A 16,336-nucleotide genomic window follows, 5' to 3' on the forward strand; every position below is an offset into this window, starting at 1 on the left:
ATTTAAAACACCTTCACACAAATTCCAAATGAAACATGACCCTTTGCATGTATTCTCTCTATGTTTTTAATTGAAGGTCTATCATGCTGCAGTAAGTAGCTTGGTCCTCTTTTTGTATTACTGTGTAAATGTTTATGCACACAAGCAATGTTTAACAGTGAGAGTAAATACAGTGAATAAATACACAATTTGAGACTTATTAATTTAAATTACAAGTTTATTTCAAAGACAAATATAAAATTATAATAATATGTACACTATACATTCACAGCATGGAGAGAGTTTTCTTCTTCTCCAAAGCCAACGGTTGCAGCTTTAGTTCCCACAAGGTGTCTCTGTTGTTCTTAGTCTGTCACTCTCTAGAAACTTCACCAAGGTCTCCAAATGGAGGAGGAAGAGTTTGGTGGCTGGCCCCCCCTCTGTGCAGGGTGTGGAGGGGACCTGAGTGTGAGGAGAGGGGGGCAGTGGAGGGCAGAAGGCCCAGAGAGAGGTGGCGAGAAACTGAAGAAGGAGGTGTTGGAGGACATAGGTGACAGGCTCGGGGGGAATGAGAAGTGAGAGGCAAATGACGGGAAAGGAGGAGAGGTGGCGTATGTGGAATAGGAGGGCGAGAGCCAGGGGGAGGGAGGGGGGGACAGGTAGTCGTGACAGGGTGTGGAGCACGCGAGAGGCTGAAACGTGGAGTGGGAAGGAAACTTAGGAGACTCTTCTCTCCTCTCAGATGTGCAAATGAACTCCCCGGATAATCCATCTGTTGCTTTGACCACGTCGGTCACTCTGGGGTTAAATTCTGGTGTGATGGTATTGGGCTGCTGGCTTTCTGTGTGATGTTTGAGCCCCTCGATCAAGCTTCTCCTCTGTGCCGGGGGGATTTTATTCATGTAGCTGGTCAGCTGGGCCACACACTGCTGAAAACCTGCACCCTCTATGGTGACAAGAGCAGGAGCGTTGGATTCTGGGTGATGGAGATTTGCCACAGGAGTCCTCATCATGTGACTATCTATGGAGTCTGCACCAAAGTGAGGGATAAAACTGGTTAGATTTGTTGCACAAAATGAGGATTTTTATTTGCTTTAAATTCATACAATTTAACAAATGATTGTTTTTTTGTTTGATTTACCCTTTCTGTGGTTGTTCCCATCGGTCCACGTCTGGACGTATTCCACAGCCAAGTCAAGAATCTCTGCTTTCTCTATTTTAGGATTCTGAAGCCGCTGTAGGTGATAACGGCGAAACAGAAGGAGAGAAATGTAATTGGTTATTGTAAAGTCATTTGAAATGTGAAATGTGAGGCTGGTTGTGATTTGGTTAATATGACTCACGGGATCAGACGTGTGCTTCAACAGCAAACTTCTCAGTTCACCTAGACTTTGATTTATTCGATCTCTTCTTTTCTTTTCCACAACGGGTTTCAGAACCTGTCAAGAACAAACAAAATTGTGTGAGTATGGGTATATTTTTAAAAGATGACTATGAATTGAATTATAATATTAACCTTTATTTTATAGCATTTTACCCAAAGCATAAAACCCAAAAGCAGCAATAATGAAAAACAAATGTATTAAAACAGGAAATATGTATTGTAAATTAATACACCAACAAAACAAGAAAAGATTTTTTTTTTTTAAAGGTTTAACAATTTAGCTACTGATAACAAATATTTGGATTGCAACAATTGTAACAATTTTGTTGGTTATCATTAGGATAATTAGCTCCAAAATAAAATAAAATAAAACGAATTTAAAGAAGAACATGAAACAAAAGATACAAATAAATCACAATTTGCCTGCATTGAAAATGTTAATATTTTTTGTTTAATGACCTGCCAACCCCAAAATAGTTTTCACTAATGCCTGTTCTATAAAATATTATTAAATTACAATGTTACATTTCAAACACGTTTTAATGGCCCCCATTAAAGAAGTAGAAATAGTAGAATAGCCTGTTAAATAATATCATTTTAAAGTTCTTACCCTTTTCCTACTCTTCCCATCCTCCAAACTGGTATTCTGTAGTTTCCTGGTCATGTTGCAGAGTTTGGTCCTCACGTCCTGACTGAAGGTTGCAGCAGTTTAAACAGCCGCCTGACGCCTGAGCGAGGGTATAAGTAGAGCTCGTGGTGCCTCTGATTGGCTGACAAGTGTGAGTGACGACACTCAACCGAAAATTCTCTCTAACGTTTTAATGGGCAAGTGATAAACAGAAATCATGCACTTTAAGCAGTAATCTGAAAGGGAATCAGTGACACTGATTAGTGTCTCTAACGTAATTGAATAATAATTTATATTTAAGGACATACCAAGAACATTAATATTCCATGCGACTTGCAGTAAGCTGGATGTATTCATCTAAATGACTCACTAATATTTCGTTTCTTTTAAATGTTAAACACACTTGAACATCTTTCATAGCCTATAAACATCTTATTGACACAAGATATTGAAACTTTAGTCTGGATGGATATCTTTGCATCCATTACAGTAATATAATTAGTCTAAGTGTGTTGTTAGCTTTCTGGTGACTTTTGACGCCTTCCAGAAGTGAGGTCCTGGGAACTTGTCTTTTTCTCGTGGGAACAGAAATGAAGTGAGAAAGTGAGCAGCTATGAGGACTTTTTATGATGTGTGAGACATCCACACTTTAAATAAGTGATTTTTAAAAAAGACCAAATGAGGTCCTAGCGAATAATCAACTCAGTTTCATTAAAACAGCCCCGTTTCCAAAAGCACATAAATACAATACTTGCGTTTAAGCAGATAAAATACAAATGAATGTAGGGTGATGATTAGACTGAGGTTCCACGGGGCCAAAAGGGAGCAGGTCCGTCTGTTTCTGCTGAAGTGTGAGGATGATCATTACACATGAGTGTTAAGTGTGCTGTGCCTCGGGTCAGCTTGATACCTCATGTTTGGACTTCACACGAGATCCCTTTAAAATCAAAGCAGATGTTGACTTTCGTGCATGTTCCCAGCAAACCCCTCCGTTTGATTTCGGCTCTTTTGTCAGCGTGACACACCCCAAAGGTCACGAAGAAGTGAACGGTCCATTTCTCCGCAACCAAAGGGCATATTTTCCACTAATTAGTTTCTATCACAGGCTCAGGCGACCACGTTATTGGGGCTTATTTGGGAGGCAGGTGCACGTGGATCAAAAGTCTAATATTAAAATAACAAGGATCCCAAGTTAGCTGAGCTTGTAAAAATAGCCATTCTGTCAGTTTTTCATAGTTTTTAGTCAAAAACTTCAAATCTTGTGGCGAAACAATTAGACACTTTACGGTAAATCGGATTCAAAAGATATTTAAAAAAGAGTTTATAGAATTCAACTACCTCCTTCGTGTGCAATACCAAAGCAAGTAAATGTTAACTTCACCTATAAAACATTAACGCCTCTTCCTAGAAAAAGGTGACTGCTTTATTGTAAATTGCGTGGTAAAAAAAAACTATGAATAAAGTGAGTTTCCAGGGTTACCAGCAGTGATCTGTGAGCCTGCACTAATCGCCCTCTCTTTGATTTAAAACGGAAGTATCATTGCCTCTGAAAAGCCTCTTAATCTACGTGATCCCCGTGATCCGATCATCCCAGTGTTATCTCCTCACTTTAGCCTATTATGGGGATCAGGGGACCATAAATGCAGTGCGCAAAAGCTACCTCAAACTCAGCAAAGCCCCCCAACTCCAGTCTGAAATAATGCATGTTAGAAACTGTGGATATTAAACTATACGGGACGTTCCTGCACGGATCGTTTCCAGTCAGGAGTTTTCCCACCACAGCCTCTAAAGATACACACAGCACAGGCGTTCAGGTGTGAATGAGGCAGTTTGGCTCGATGGCACCAGGTCAGGTTCTAACGGGAAATGTGTGGGGGTTAGGATGGGTTCACATCAATATGCAGTTTATAAAAGATTTTCTTAAGTAAGGGGAAACAATGTTGGGTACATCGTTTTGTTTTTGGTGTCGTATTTGTTATGCAACTGTATTTTGGGCCTTTTTTCTCACACAATGAATAAAGTTAGGACAAAAAGCCACAAAAGAAGGACATAAACAAACATTACAAACAAAGGGGGATAGAAAGAATTAAATAAAAAGGAAGGCTTAATTTATATAAATATGGTAAAAGAAAACTAAGAATTTGAGCAACAATAATATCGAGACAACATAAAATAATAAGCTACATCTCTAACTGGAGAGAATAAAAATTGTGTGTGTCTTCAAAAGAATACAAGGAGACTATTTCTATATATTTTGTATTTTCTGCATTAGCTTACAACCAGTTTAAAATGTGGAGCAGAATTCATGAAATTAAACCAGCTCAACAAACCTCCTGTCTTATTAAGTATAAGGTAGTTTTTCGATGAACACTTTACCAAAGAACAGATATGAAAAGTAAAAGTACTAAAGTATAGGAATACTCTGCTACAAGTAAAATTCCTGCATTCAAAATGTTCCTCAAGTAAAACTACAAAGGTGTTTGCACAATTTGCAGAACAAAAAATAAAAGTCAGTGTGCAGATTGATCCATTTCCGAATAATATATATCATATCGTTTTGTTTATAATTATTGATGCACTGATGCATAGTTTGAATGACTTTGTATACTGCAGGGTAGCTTGTGAATGTACTCCCACTAGTTTGATTAAAGGGTTGATTATATAAATTTCACATCATTCATCCAAATCTGTGAAGTAGCCTAACTAAAGGTATTAAATCAATGTAGTGGAGTAAAAGAACACCATTTACCTCTGAATTTTAGTGGAGAAGAGGTACAAAGTAGCACAGCATTGAAATAACTATGTAAAGTACAATTACCTCAAGATGTTACTTCAGTAGAGACATTGAGTAAATCTACTGTACACCACTGCCAAAGAATAAAACTACATGTGAATGACTCGATCATTTCAATTTAAAAAATGTGATTTGGGTGAATTTACCCTTTAATGGATAAAGAAACAAAACTGTAACCAAATTCAGACCACACGGCACACTCCCTTTAAGTTTGGCTTAAAAGTTAAAATAAGAGGTTTATAGATTTGAATAAATTCAAAGGTTCCCCAGTGTCAAGGCCGCGTGCTGCTCATGAATGAGGGGCGTGTCCCGCGGAGGCGGGGCCACCTGCAGGGATATCAACAAACTGCAGGCAGGGGCGCGATCCCCCCAAACATTTTTCTGGATTCAAAGCAAGAACAAACTGTATCTACGTTAAGCATGAAGGCTTTAACTTCACCAGCGTCTCCCAGGCAGAGGAGTATCAGAAGGGTACGCGTTTGCATCATGCGACGAGCCTCAGAATTATAGAAAACGGTCTATAATGTATTTTCAGAGTTCTGAATTGTAATATGTTTAATCCTTAGATCTCCAAACCAGTGATGGAGAAACGCAGACGGGAGAGGATAAACAGCAGTCTGGAGACATTACGACTTCTGATGCTGCAAAGCTCCCAAGATGACGTAAGCTTGTGTGCCATGCTTGTATTTAAGTTTGATATCTGATGAAATGTGAATGCATCACAGTCTATACCTCCTATTAAAAGTGTATTCTTATTTTAGAGACTGAAAAATCCAAAGGTGGAGAAGGCAGAGATTCTGGAAAGTGTGGTGAACTTCCTACAGTCAGAGATGGAGATGGAGAAGGGTCACCAGGCCGTGAACAGAGTCCTTACCCGGGAGCAAAGACCGACCTCCGGCCGACAGCACAACTACCGAGATGGCATGAGGTCCTGCCTGCTGAGGGTCAGCCACTTCATCTCCAGCAAGAGCCGTGAATTAGGCCAGACTGATGAGGGAGCAGGCGAGGCTCCCAAACCCCAGACACACCCTGCATCTCCCGGACACATCCACAAGGCACATACCTCTCTGTCTCCTGATTCGGTCCACCGTCATCGCAAGAACGCTAATCCATCATTCTGCACGGTGAGGACCGGCATAAACTGCGACACACCGGAGCTGTTCTCTTCCCCGGAAGCCTGCAAGCACATTCAGGATCCTGTGTGGAGGCCCTGGCCGCAGTGACAGACTTTGATTCAGATTATATTTTTAAAAGATGCCAACAGACTGTGTAAATATATATTTGGTTGTTCAGCCTGAAATCTTCTGTACGTTGATGATATTTTCCATGAAAACAAATGGTCCACTTACGGATCCACATGTGGCGTTTGTTACCTCATATTTTAGTTTTTTGGCATGCGCTTCATATTTTCCCTTTTTTATAAATATGTTTTTACGCGGCAATGTCATCGTATATATTTTTTGTTGATATGAGATGAAAGAAGTAAACCTTCTTATGTTTGATGTTGCTTGGACGCGTGCGTAAAATGCACCAAAACAACTTTTGTGCTATTCTATTTTTTTTTCTTTGCTCTGATATTGTACATATAAGAGACGTGGAGTTTATTCTATGATTGTGCTTGCTGAATTGCCTGTTCCCAATTTCAATAAAGCACAACTTCCTGATCATTCCAGAAAAATCGAGTGGCCTCTTTACTGAGTGAATAGCTTGTACTTGAACCAGAAGAGTGGCACATCCACAGGACAGTTAGCACATACTTTCCCCGGGCTGGACAACCGTTATGACACATTTGTCTTTTGAGATGTTGATGGCAGGGGTGCCTACTTCTTCTGTGATCTTAAGTGCTGTTTCAAATGTAGAAAAGCACAGGAGAGTGGTCATTCACACACTGTCCAGCAGCCAGACTGCTTCAGATGAGTCAAATGCTGATCCAGAAAAAATAATGTGCCCTGTTTCAAGGTTTCAAGGTTTTATGTGCATGTTCAACACATAAATGCATTTTATATTTGGGTATAGGCTACACTACATTTTCGTTGGCAGGCAGTGCAAGGTAAACTATAAGGATTGCCAAATACGCACAACATGCATGATCAGAAAACAGATGCTGTGTTTAAACAGCAACACGTGCTCAGTTATTTTTCTTTAGCACCTACTCAACATGTTCATGTCCAATCTGACGCTGTTCGTGTTGGAAAGGCCTCTAAAAGCACTAGAGCAGCTGGTGATGGGGGATGCTAAACAGCGTAAAATCTCGGGAATATAAATAACATATCAAACATGTAACCAACAAAACCCATTCCGAATGAACATTTCAGAATCAGTTTGATTAAACAAAATATTTAAACTTGATACGTCAATTTATAATTCAATCAAAACGCACCAGCGTAGGTTATGGATGCAGGCAGTGGTAGCGGTCGGGTCTGGGTGGTTTACTCTGTTTCCAAATTTCAGTCTCTACATTTTGTAGATTGAATGAAAGAGTCTGCAACATGAACAGGCTGTTAATGGCCACTGTCATGAGTTATTCTGCATGTAAAAGACTGCAATACAAGCACAGGCTGTCGCTTATCAGCATACAAAAGCACACTTCATTGAAGGACTCATTTTCACCATCGTTGGTTAAGTATCCCAAAGTTCAGAATGCAGGATAGTGTTTAAACCCACCACGACAACACTTGATTTATGGTGGCGTAATTGTTGCGTAAAGGTATTGTTACTGGGGAAAGCCTATTCGTTAAATTACTTCACGCACCTTTAATTGAACGGTTTTACACAGTACACAATGCACATTTTAAATAGCATCATTATGCTATTTTACATCTGTATTTGATTTGAATATGTTCCTAGAATTGTGGGTATATATTTTGAACTATACACTTTATACCATAAGCTAACTTTACACACATTCCTCCAAAGCCTGTTTGAAAGCGTTCTTTATCAAAGCAGGTGTTAGTCCCGCTGCGCTGATCTCTGGACAGGATGCTCTTTTGTGAGCTTTAAAGCTTAAACCCCTGAAGAAAAAGCACACAGGACTAAGTAAATCTATTAAAACTGAAATCAGATTAGGGATTCATGTGAGAAAAAGATTAAATTCATTTATTGTCATTGTTAAATAGATCAAGATTAATCCAATGCGGATATCTACTTAGGTCTTTGTTTGTTTTATAAAAATGTAGGATATCTGAATGGCCTTAGACTTAAATTTCTTTGCCACCACACTGATAAACATTTCAATCGGCAGTTGGCTGTTGGTTTTTACCACTTCAGCGTGAACTCAACTAATGCAAAGTGATAAATCTCCTTTTGGCCTCGCCAACAAACCATTTGATGATTTCAGTTAATATAACGACTCCTAAATATAATATGTTTAGGCCTATAGTAGGCTACCACCATAAAACTTTTGCAGTTAGAGTATTGAGTTTATCACTTTCTGTTGTTTATTTTTGGGCGAGAGCTATCAAAGTTGCAGTCCTATAATGAAAACTCACCTATTTGACACAGTTATAGTGGCTATAGATTTCTTTAACATGGCTTCACGTATTATTTAGGTTACGTTTTTTAATGTCCAAAACCAAATGTGTAGGTGACATACCGATGGCCTCGTGTCGACCCGTTTTACAACCAAAGTCTGGATGTTATGAAAGCCCCACACCTCAGGTGTTAATGGTTCGCTGCCACCCACGCGTCAGAGGTGACAGACTCGTGCACCAAAACAGTTTTTGGTAACTGAGTGTTATTACTGCCCATCTGAGTGTGGTGTCAGGAATTTGTTGCTAAAATTCAACATGCCATAAAACATGTTTATGTAAGCTTTGCGTGTTCGTGCAGCACAGCCACGTGTAGCCTATGACAATTTAAAATGTAAAAACAAAATAGTTAATATCCCTAATTTAAAAACAACAACTTCTGCTTTGGTCTAGTCAGGCCTACTTGTTTGCATAAATTAGGCTTAATGTTACTGAAATTAAATTCAGGTGCATTTAAACGAGATAGCCACTGAGTGTGCAGGTGGAAAACAAGACATTTTAATGTTGGCTATAGGGTATCTAGTATAGCTGTTGTGCAGCCAATTCGGCATGTCTCATGCTGGTTCAAATACATTGTTTTTAATATTAAGCCTAGTCATGTATGAAAACTATATATGTCAGTCTATGATGAAATATCACAGTATTTGTATGCTGGCTACTCCCTAAAAAAAAAAGTAAAATAAGAGGCTAGTGTACTAAGTTGAAAACATGTCATGTTGTTAGCTTGTAGGTTAGTTAGCACAGCTGTTGTGTAGAAATGACAAACGTCTTGTTCTGTATTAAACGTAAAAGGTGTATGAAACTAAATAATACAAGAGCCTTCACAACTGTATTTCCGAACGGGCTACTTCAAAACTTCTACCATAGTTTGTTTGCACTGTATTAACATTTGGCTTTAAAGGGTTTTAGTTCCTATAGAACACTTTGTATTAGGTTATTCATGTTGTCTAAATTCTCCGTTGGTGGTAAACTGCGGGGGAAAGCACATTCATTAAGGTGAACAAAGCTGCACCGCTGTGCTTTGTGTCTTGCTGCGAGCTGTGGGGCGGGTCGGAGGCTGCGAGACATCTGCTGCTGCAGGCTGCAGCCTCCCCGGCAATTACATCCAGTGTTCCGCAGAGAGCCAAACAGCAAGACGGTCTGTGGACTCTGTTAGCTAAAGGGAGACACAACAGGTGAATAAGATGTATTGTTTTACTAACACTGTATATCACCAGGAAACCTTTAAGCCAATAATTTGTTATAATTTAAAGTTTTCTCTATTGTATGTATAGTTCATATGCAAATGAGCAGTGAAAAAAGGATTTAGAAACTTTACCTTAGAGAAGGCTGCTAATACCACACTGGAAAGCTCGGTTACAAAAGTCCTTGATTACAAATTTAACTTTAGTAAAATTAAGGGACCCAAGTAAAATGTAAATAAACAAACATACTTAATTCTATCTATCCAAAAGCGATTCTTAAATCAACTTACTGTTGGCTAGTTTAATTTATAACATCTTATTTTATAAACTGAAACATTTCAATTTGTAAAGTAAAAATAAAGGTATGAGAAAAACGAAATAAAAAAGTACAATATTTGGATAGTGGAGTGGATGTATAGATTGTAAGGAAAATAAAATATCTAAGTACAGGTAGCTTAAATTCACACATAGATACAATATTTGAGTAAATGTACTTACATTCCACTGCTGCAAATTAGGCTTTCTCTTAAATGAAAAAGGCGCTAATTTGCATAGATCATACTAACAGAGATATGAGCATTAGTTGAAGCCGGTTTCCAAATTATTGTTTTTATTTTGATTACATTTTAGTCCAAGTTTCTACTTGCAAAATGTAGGATATCTTCACAAGTATTCTTAGTTATAAAGATATCTTACTCATTAAGATGACTAAATGTAAGAAAATGAGCAGAATAGGCAATTAATGATGTATAAACTAACCCTTCTATAAAACCTTTAGAATATATATGAGGAAACTGGAGAGTTTGATGTATGCAAGTGATACTGAACTGGAGTTTTATCTCAGAGAATGAGAAACAAATGTTACTTTTATAATAATACATTTACTATACATAATACATAATACATTTAATTTACTCTTCTAAAATATTGTTAAAATATGCATACAAGGCATCAATTATTCTAACTATTGGTACATTTAGAAGTAATATAAAAATGCAAATCAACAAAGTGTAGTAAAATAAGCAAAATAGCTGTGCAATCAATTTAAACTCAGTTAAGACATTTCATGAAAAAAATGTTTATTAGCAACAAGGGAAAGTCACTGTAACAACAAACAAATAAATGACACGATACAAGCAGAATTTACTTAACCTTATGTTGAATCTTTTACATTATACCATGCCTAACCCATTCTTCTTCGAACTGTGTGTGTGAGCATGCAGCTGGGTCACTTGGTTAGGCTTTGCCGACAGACAGGCCCTGCGCTTTCTGAAACTCCTGCTGTAAACTGGACAAGAGTTCTCGATGCTGTTCAGATTTCTTTTCCAGGTCTTTCAGGAGTGATTCGTACCTTTGACTGTGAGGGAAAAAAAAGAGAAAAACAATTTGTTGATTTGTTGTTTCCTTCTTGCGGCACAATCAACAACTTTCACAGAGTTCTCTTGATTCCCAGGAACACAAGGATGTTATCCCACCATTCAAACTCATTACTGCCCTCTATATGTGAGTGAGCAAGGCGACAGCTAAGCTATGCACCAATATAAAGTTATCTGTAAGTATTATGAGTGTATTGTAATAAATGTCCAGAGAGAGCCAACATTTCTCAGGGGCCATTTAGCTTTTCAAGTTTGTGGCGACTAAGAGGGTTTAATATAAAAGAACAAAAAAACATTGAGGTATTAAGTTAGATAACAAGTTGTTGGACATAGCATTTATGTTTTTGGAAATATTTACCCTTTATGGTGAACGACAATTATGTGTAAATATCACTGGGTATAACCGGCCATGATATTCAAGCTTAGTATTCAAGTTGTAGTTTTTTGCTCTAATATATAATAGACAACATAAGCCGTTTATGAGGTTATATCATCGTAAACAAAGATTTACATTTCATTTCCCTTTACATTACACTCATCTGGCTGAGATTCAAACTCTTTATAAACCTTTTTATTTGTATTAGTGTTTTTAAAAATATTTTTACAATCATTTAATTGCCAAGGTATAATCAAGACAGATGCGTTTTCAGTGTGCGACAGAATATATGCATAGTTTCTGCTGTCCTGATGTCAATGGGGAGCTCCTTCCTCCATTTAAGAACCAGGGTGGCAAACAGGCATGTTTTTGAGGGGTACCTTCTGCATGTTGGTATTTTTCAGAACTGGGACAAACAGTTTTCTACTTACCTGCTTAAATGCATGGCAAGAACCGAATGAATCAGAGCTGCAGTTTATTTGCACATTAGGTGTCAAAGTATAGCCTCAAGGCGTTAAACCATTCTGCCATTTAGTTATAAGATTATTATGGGTCATTTATGTCCACTGTTCAAGTTGATTCAGACATAAATAAATATAATGTTTCGTTCAAGATTTGGTGAATTGCAGCTCAATGTTATTTTAACTTAAATCAGAGATTGAGGGGTTGAGAATTTGAGCGTCTTCCTTCAGGCCGGAGGCTAGTTGTCCCAAAGTGTATTACAAAGCAGTATAAAAACAGCTTTGTTCCTGCAGCCATTGTAGAAATGAACAAGTAGTTGCAGTGTCACACAGGTTCTATGGTAGAAATGCCTATTAATTTATTTATTTATTTGATTGCCCATGTTTGTACTGGTGGTTTAACTTTTTAAAAAAAACGTTTTTAGATGTGACGGAGCAGGGGGTACTTTACAATTTTTTAGATTTGTATTTTGTCTTTGTTGTTTGAGAATGTGTCATAATGGGTCCCTTTTATGTGAAAACAAAATCTACCGAATAAATAAACCAAACCTGACCTGAACCTGAGGGCATCTATGTAATATTAAATATGTAGCCCCCCCATCAACTGAAAGCCCACTGGACCTATAATAAAAATGACTTTTCTCAAATGATACTGCTCTGGTTCAAAGATTCACAGGTTTGATTGTCATATGCAGAGTAGCTACAGTGTAGCCTAGCTATGGCAATGGAAATCTCAAGTCCCCGGCTGCCACATAAATATATGTAGCCATAAAACAATAAAAATAGTGCAAGGAAAAACTGAATAGACATAAAATAGTGCAAAATAATATAAAGGACTCACATTTCTCCGTTGATGTACTCCAGTCTTTTTGTGACAGTGGCTTTGGCCTCATCCAGGTCTTGCTTCACTAATACTGGGCCAATGAGCTTATACACTGTGTTTGTGGTGTCCAGCAGATCTAGTTCCTGGAAAGGAAAAGATGAGATATGAAAATCTGTAAGGGCCAACACACAAAATTACCGGGCGAACTATTCTGACATCAGTGAATTAATAGTCCTGAGCAATAATGAGCAGTTTCTTACCTCTTTGACAATGTTGTTCTCTGCCAGCTGCGTCTCCAGCTTCTGTCTGGTTGACACGCTTTTGCTAACATCTAAACAACAGACAGTTATTAGTAAATTCTGTGAATATTACGCCATACATAGCTGTGTAAACGTATAGCAAATGTCTAACAAGTTAATTTAAGTATAGCTAGCTAGCGGTCCAAATATGGTCAGCTAGCTCCACACAACATGGCATGATGTGAGAAACCATGCATGCTAGCAAGCACTTACCTTTCTCCATCTGTCTAAATTTTTCTACTTCCGCTTTCAGTTTCTTCTGAATGGCCTCTGCCATGTTTGTGTTTGGTCGGAAAACGTGCTTCAGACTGGGTAAATATATAAAAGAGGAATTGTTTAAGTAGCTAAATGTGATATGAGTTGAAAGCTCTGCGTTAGCTAACCGGAAAGGGCTGCGGCTAAGAGGATATGAGCTACATCCCTTCAAAGTAAAAGCTCACACTACATCATAGACGTATAGTGACAAACAAATAAGCACACATTGACACCAGAAATAACCGAACGAACATCAAAACCACCCTAAAGTGCATATATTTATTATTCGTGTAATTGAATGTTATTATCTTGGATTTCATCTATTGATGTTATTTGACCCTGTCATGGTTGCTGCTGTTTACGACATCATTTTACGACGTTGCTTTACGACACTGCACACAGTTCCTCATCGCTCTGGATCAAAATGGCCTCATCGTTTTGGAAAGGTGTTGTCGGCGTCGGACTCTTTGCCTTAGCTCATGCAGCTTTTTCAGCAGCACAGCGTAAGTCTCGGTGCAGGAAGTGAAAACATGGCTCTCTGTATGTTTTTTAAATTTTATTACAAGAGCGCTCCGTTGTCGCGGGTAGGAGTTTATCACTGCCGGATGGGCCTCTCGGGCTAACGGAGAGCTAACTGGGTGCTAGCGCAGTTTAGCCCCGTTCATTCGCAGGGATGAAAAACTGCAATCTGCTATTAAAGTTAAAATACCACCGCCAGTGACATACGACACTGAGAGTGAAATCAATGTTTTCTTTATAAGAATAACAACTATTGTCTAGGAATTACATAGCTAATATTGTAATTTAATGGTATCGTAAAACCATTACATGTTTTTTTTATATTTCCTGCTTGAATTCAAAGCTCAATTAAACATATCCCTTTTAAAAATAAACTGGAAATATTAACCATGTTACAATGTAATCACAGACCTTAATTCTTACTTTTTAAATGTATTAAATATTTTCCTAATTCTACTGACACAAAATATATACTGCTCATAGATTTAAAATAAGCTTTTGATACCATTGACTATGAGACATTGTAAAGGTGCTGAATTAGAGGAGAATCTATCCATGAAACAGGCAAGTACTTAATAAGCTTAGCATAATTCAGCATATGTGTGTTAAATGTGGAGACCCTCAGGGGTCAGTATTAGGCCCCAAACCGTTCATCATCTACATAAATGATATAGATTATAAAAAAGTTTTTGTCTTTTTTGCTTTCTTAACATTAAATATATTGAGGTTGTTAGAGAAATGTAATTTTAGGCTTGCTATACGTGTTAGTTTGTATTTAGTTGTATGAATAAAAGGTTTTTCATCTTTAGCTTATCAGTCCGTCCGAGCTGTATATTGCCAGTGTAATTGTGTTAATTTAAAATATTTTCCTCCCATCAGATCGATCGTACATGCGACTCACAGAGAAGGAAGATGAGACACTACCAATTGATGTAAGCGACTTGTATTGTCTTTAATATATTGTCTCAACCTTTGACAACAAACCCCAATCGATGTGCTATATCATTGTCTTTATTTCTGCAGATTGTATTACAGACCTTGTTATCGTTTGTGATGACCTGTTACGGTATTGTCAACATTGCTGGAGAGTTCAAAGACATGGATGCCTCCTCAGAGCTCAAAAACAAGTGAGTGGAGTTGCAGCACCTTCTCCCATGATAGTATGGTTGTTTGTGTCGTCTGCCACAAGGGAAGCATGCTTAGCTGCGTTTATAGTAACATTCGTTTGAATCAATTCCCCAAAGTGGCAGGGAATTGAACACGATGAACCTCCCCAAGCTGCTGCTTTGTTATTTGGGTCCCATTTTGTCTTGAAGGCTAGGTGCAACTTGAAATCAAACACTATAAGGGTGGTTTTGATCATCTTTAACCATAATGTATATAGACACTTCAGATTTGGCAAATAATAAAATGAGTGCAGTGATGAACTAGAATTTTTCAATCACACTTTGAAAAGATATATAAATGTCCTTTTTTAATATTCCTATTGTTCATTTTTCTTATGATTATCATTTATTTAAAGTGTAGTTTTTATCATACCTTGCCAAGAACACTTGTCAGAGTTACACAATGATTGCATTGCTCACTGCTCTGAATTACACTTGTATTTCATTTGAAAGCAGAACAATATTTGCACCATGTCAGTCTTTTTACAACTTCATCTTTATTTTCTCAGAACATTTGACACACTGAGGAACCACCCATCCTTTTACCTTTTCAACCATCGGGGTCGCGTGCTATTCCGCACGCTGGAGGAGGAGCCGTCCTCCGCACGCAACCAACCTCTCCCCAACCCCTTACGGCTACGCAAGCTGGAGAATTTGCACTGAGACTGGCCTTTCCTGCCTGTAACACCACCAATGTCAGTTAACATTTGTTTTTGTTAGACAGAAGGGGGGAGTCCGCCTTCCTCGACTTTAATTTGTTTTTGTACATAAACTAATATGCTGTCCAAACATGCATCTCTGTCCATAAAAGTGGTCACCAACCATACTCAACACTGACTGTGCCAACCCTTCAATTTTTCAAGCCGGTTTGTTTGTATATACAGTATGTAATCGCTTTGGAGTCTTAAGATACAGAAACATCTGCCCCTTTTTGTCCCTTCTGAACTCAATTGGGATATTGCTGTCCTTTGTATATCCTTTGTTTGAGGGGCAAAAAATAAATGCCTGTTCCGTTACTGTTTCATTTCAACCGCACCATCAGTCCTCAGCCACCGTCTGGGCAAGCATTTTGTGAACTGAAATGAGTTTTGTTGTATGAACCGGGGGCCTTTTTATTTCCTTGATGGTTTCCTGGAAGCATGAAGGCTCTTCAGTACTTCCTGTTTGCATTAAAGAGGTTCTGCTTTATGCCACAGGAAATCCACTCAAGACGAGATGTGAGAGCAGAGAAAGCGTTAGGCAGCCGTTCCACTGATACTGTGAACACTAATGAGAACTAGAAAGTTATGGTACATTCATTTTGGTGAAGTTTGTTTTTCCTTCATTTTACATTTTGTTAAGATTCAACAGATGTTTTTAATTTAATAAAAGGCTTACTGATTTTACAAAGTCTCAATGTATTTATTTTTCGTTAAACTTCATATTCAGAGGTCGGGAGTTTTTTCTTTAGCCCAACAAAAGGGATGAAATCTATGCTGTAAGAAGCAAACAGAAATATTAGTCCTCTGTTCTTGACTTATTTTTAACAAATGTTATTTTATCAGAGATTAAAGTCCTTTGTTCAT

General features: G+C 38.0%; 4 protein-coding genes across 4 annotated transcripts; 2 read left to right on the top strand and 2 right to left on the bottom strand.

Moving 5' to 3' along the window:
* Nucleotides 1-368: 368 nt before the first annotated feature.
* Nucleotides 369-2,087, bottom strand: her11 (hairy-related 11). The gene is made up of 4 exons (XM_063876991.1): nt 1,974-2,087; nt 1,323-1,418; nt 1,121-1,214; nt 369-955 (listed from the first exon to the last, which is right to left on the bottom strand). The coding sequence occupies exons 1-4, from the start codon at nt 2,025-2,027 to the stop codon at nt 369-371; spliced, it is 831 nt and encodes a 276-aa protein (XP_063733061.1). The 5' UTR covers nt 2,028-2,087.
* Nucleotides 2,088-5,205: 3,118 nt separating this feature from the next.
* her5 (hairy-related 5) lies at nt 5,206-6,008 on the top strand. The gene is made up of 3 exons (XM_063875710.1): nt 5,206-5,256; nt 5,352-5,447; nt 5,547-6,008. Exons 1-3 carry the CDS (start codon nt 5,206-5,208, stop codon nt 6,006-6,008), a joined length of 609 nt encoding a protein of 202 aa, XP_063731780.1.
* A 4,550-nt stretch (nt 6,009-10,558) lies between these two features.
* Nucleotides 10,559-13,262, bottom strand: pfdn6 (prefoldin subunit 6). The gene is made up of 4 exons (XM_063876574.1): nt 13,045-13,262; nt 12,793-12,863; nt 12,551-12,675; nt 10,559-10,853 (listed from the first exon to the last, which is right to left on the bottom strand). The coding sequence occupies exons 1-4, from the start codon at nt 13,106-13,108 to the stop codon at nt 10,733-10,735; spliced, it is 381 nt and encodes a 126-aa protein (XP_063732644.1). The 5' UTR covers nt 13,109-13,262; the 3' UTR covers nt 10,559-10,732.
* A 151-nt stretch (nt 13,263-13,413) lies between these two features.
* Nucleotides 13,414-16,160, top strand: mmgt1 (membrane magnesium transporter 1). The gene is made up of 4 exons (XM_063876573.1): nt 13,414-13,589; nt 14,485-14,537; nt 14,629-14,732; nt 15,281-16,160. Exons 1-4 carry the CDS (start codon nt 13,511-13,513, stop codon nt 15,432-15,434), a joined length of 390 nt encoding a protein of 129 aa, XP_063732643.1. The 5' UTR covers nt 13,414-13,510; the 3' UTR covers nt 15,435-16,160.
* The last annotated feature ends 176 nt before the right edge of the window (nt 16,161-16,336 follow it).

Source organism: Eleginops maclovinus, chromosome 23, assembly GCF_036324505.1.
Source record: "Eleginops maclovinus isolate JMC-PN-2008 ecotype Puerto Natales chromosome 23, JC_Emac_rtc_rv5, whole genome shotgun sequence".
NCBI lineage: Eukaryota > Metazoa > Chordata > Actinopteri > Perciformes > Eleginopidae > Eleginops > Eleginops maclovinus.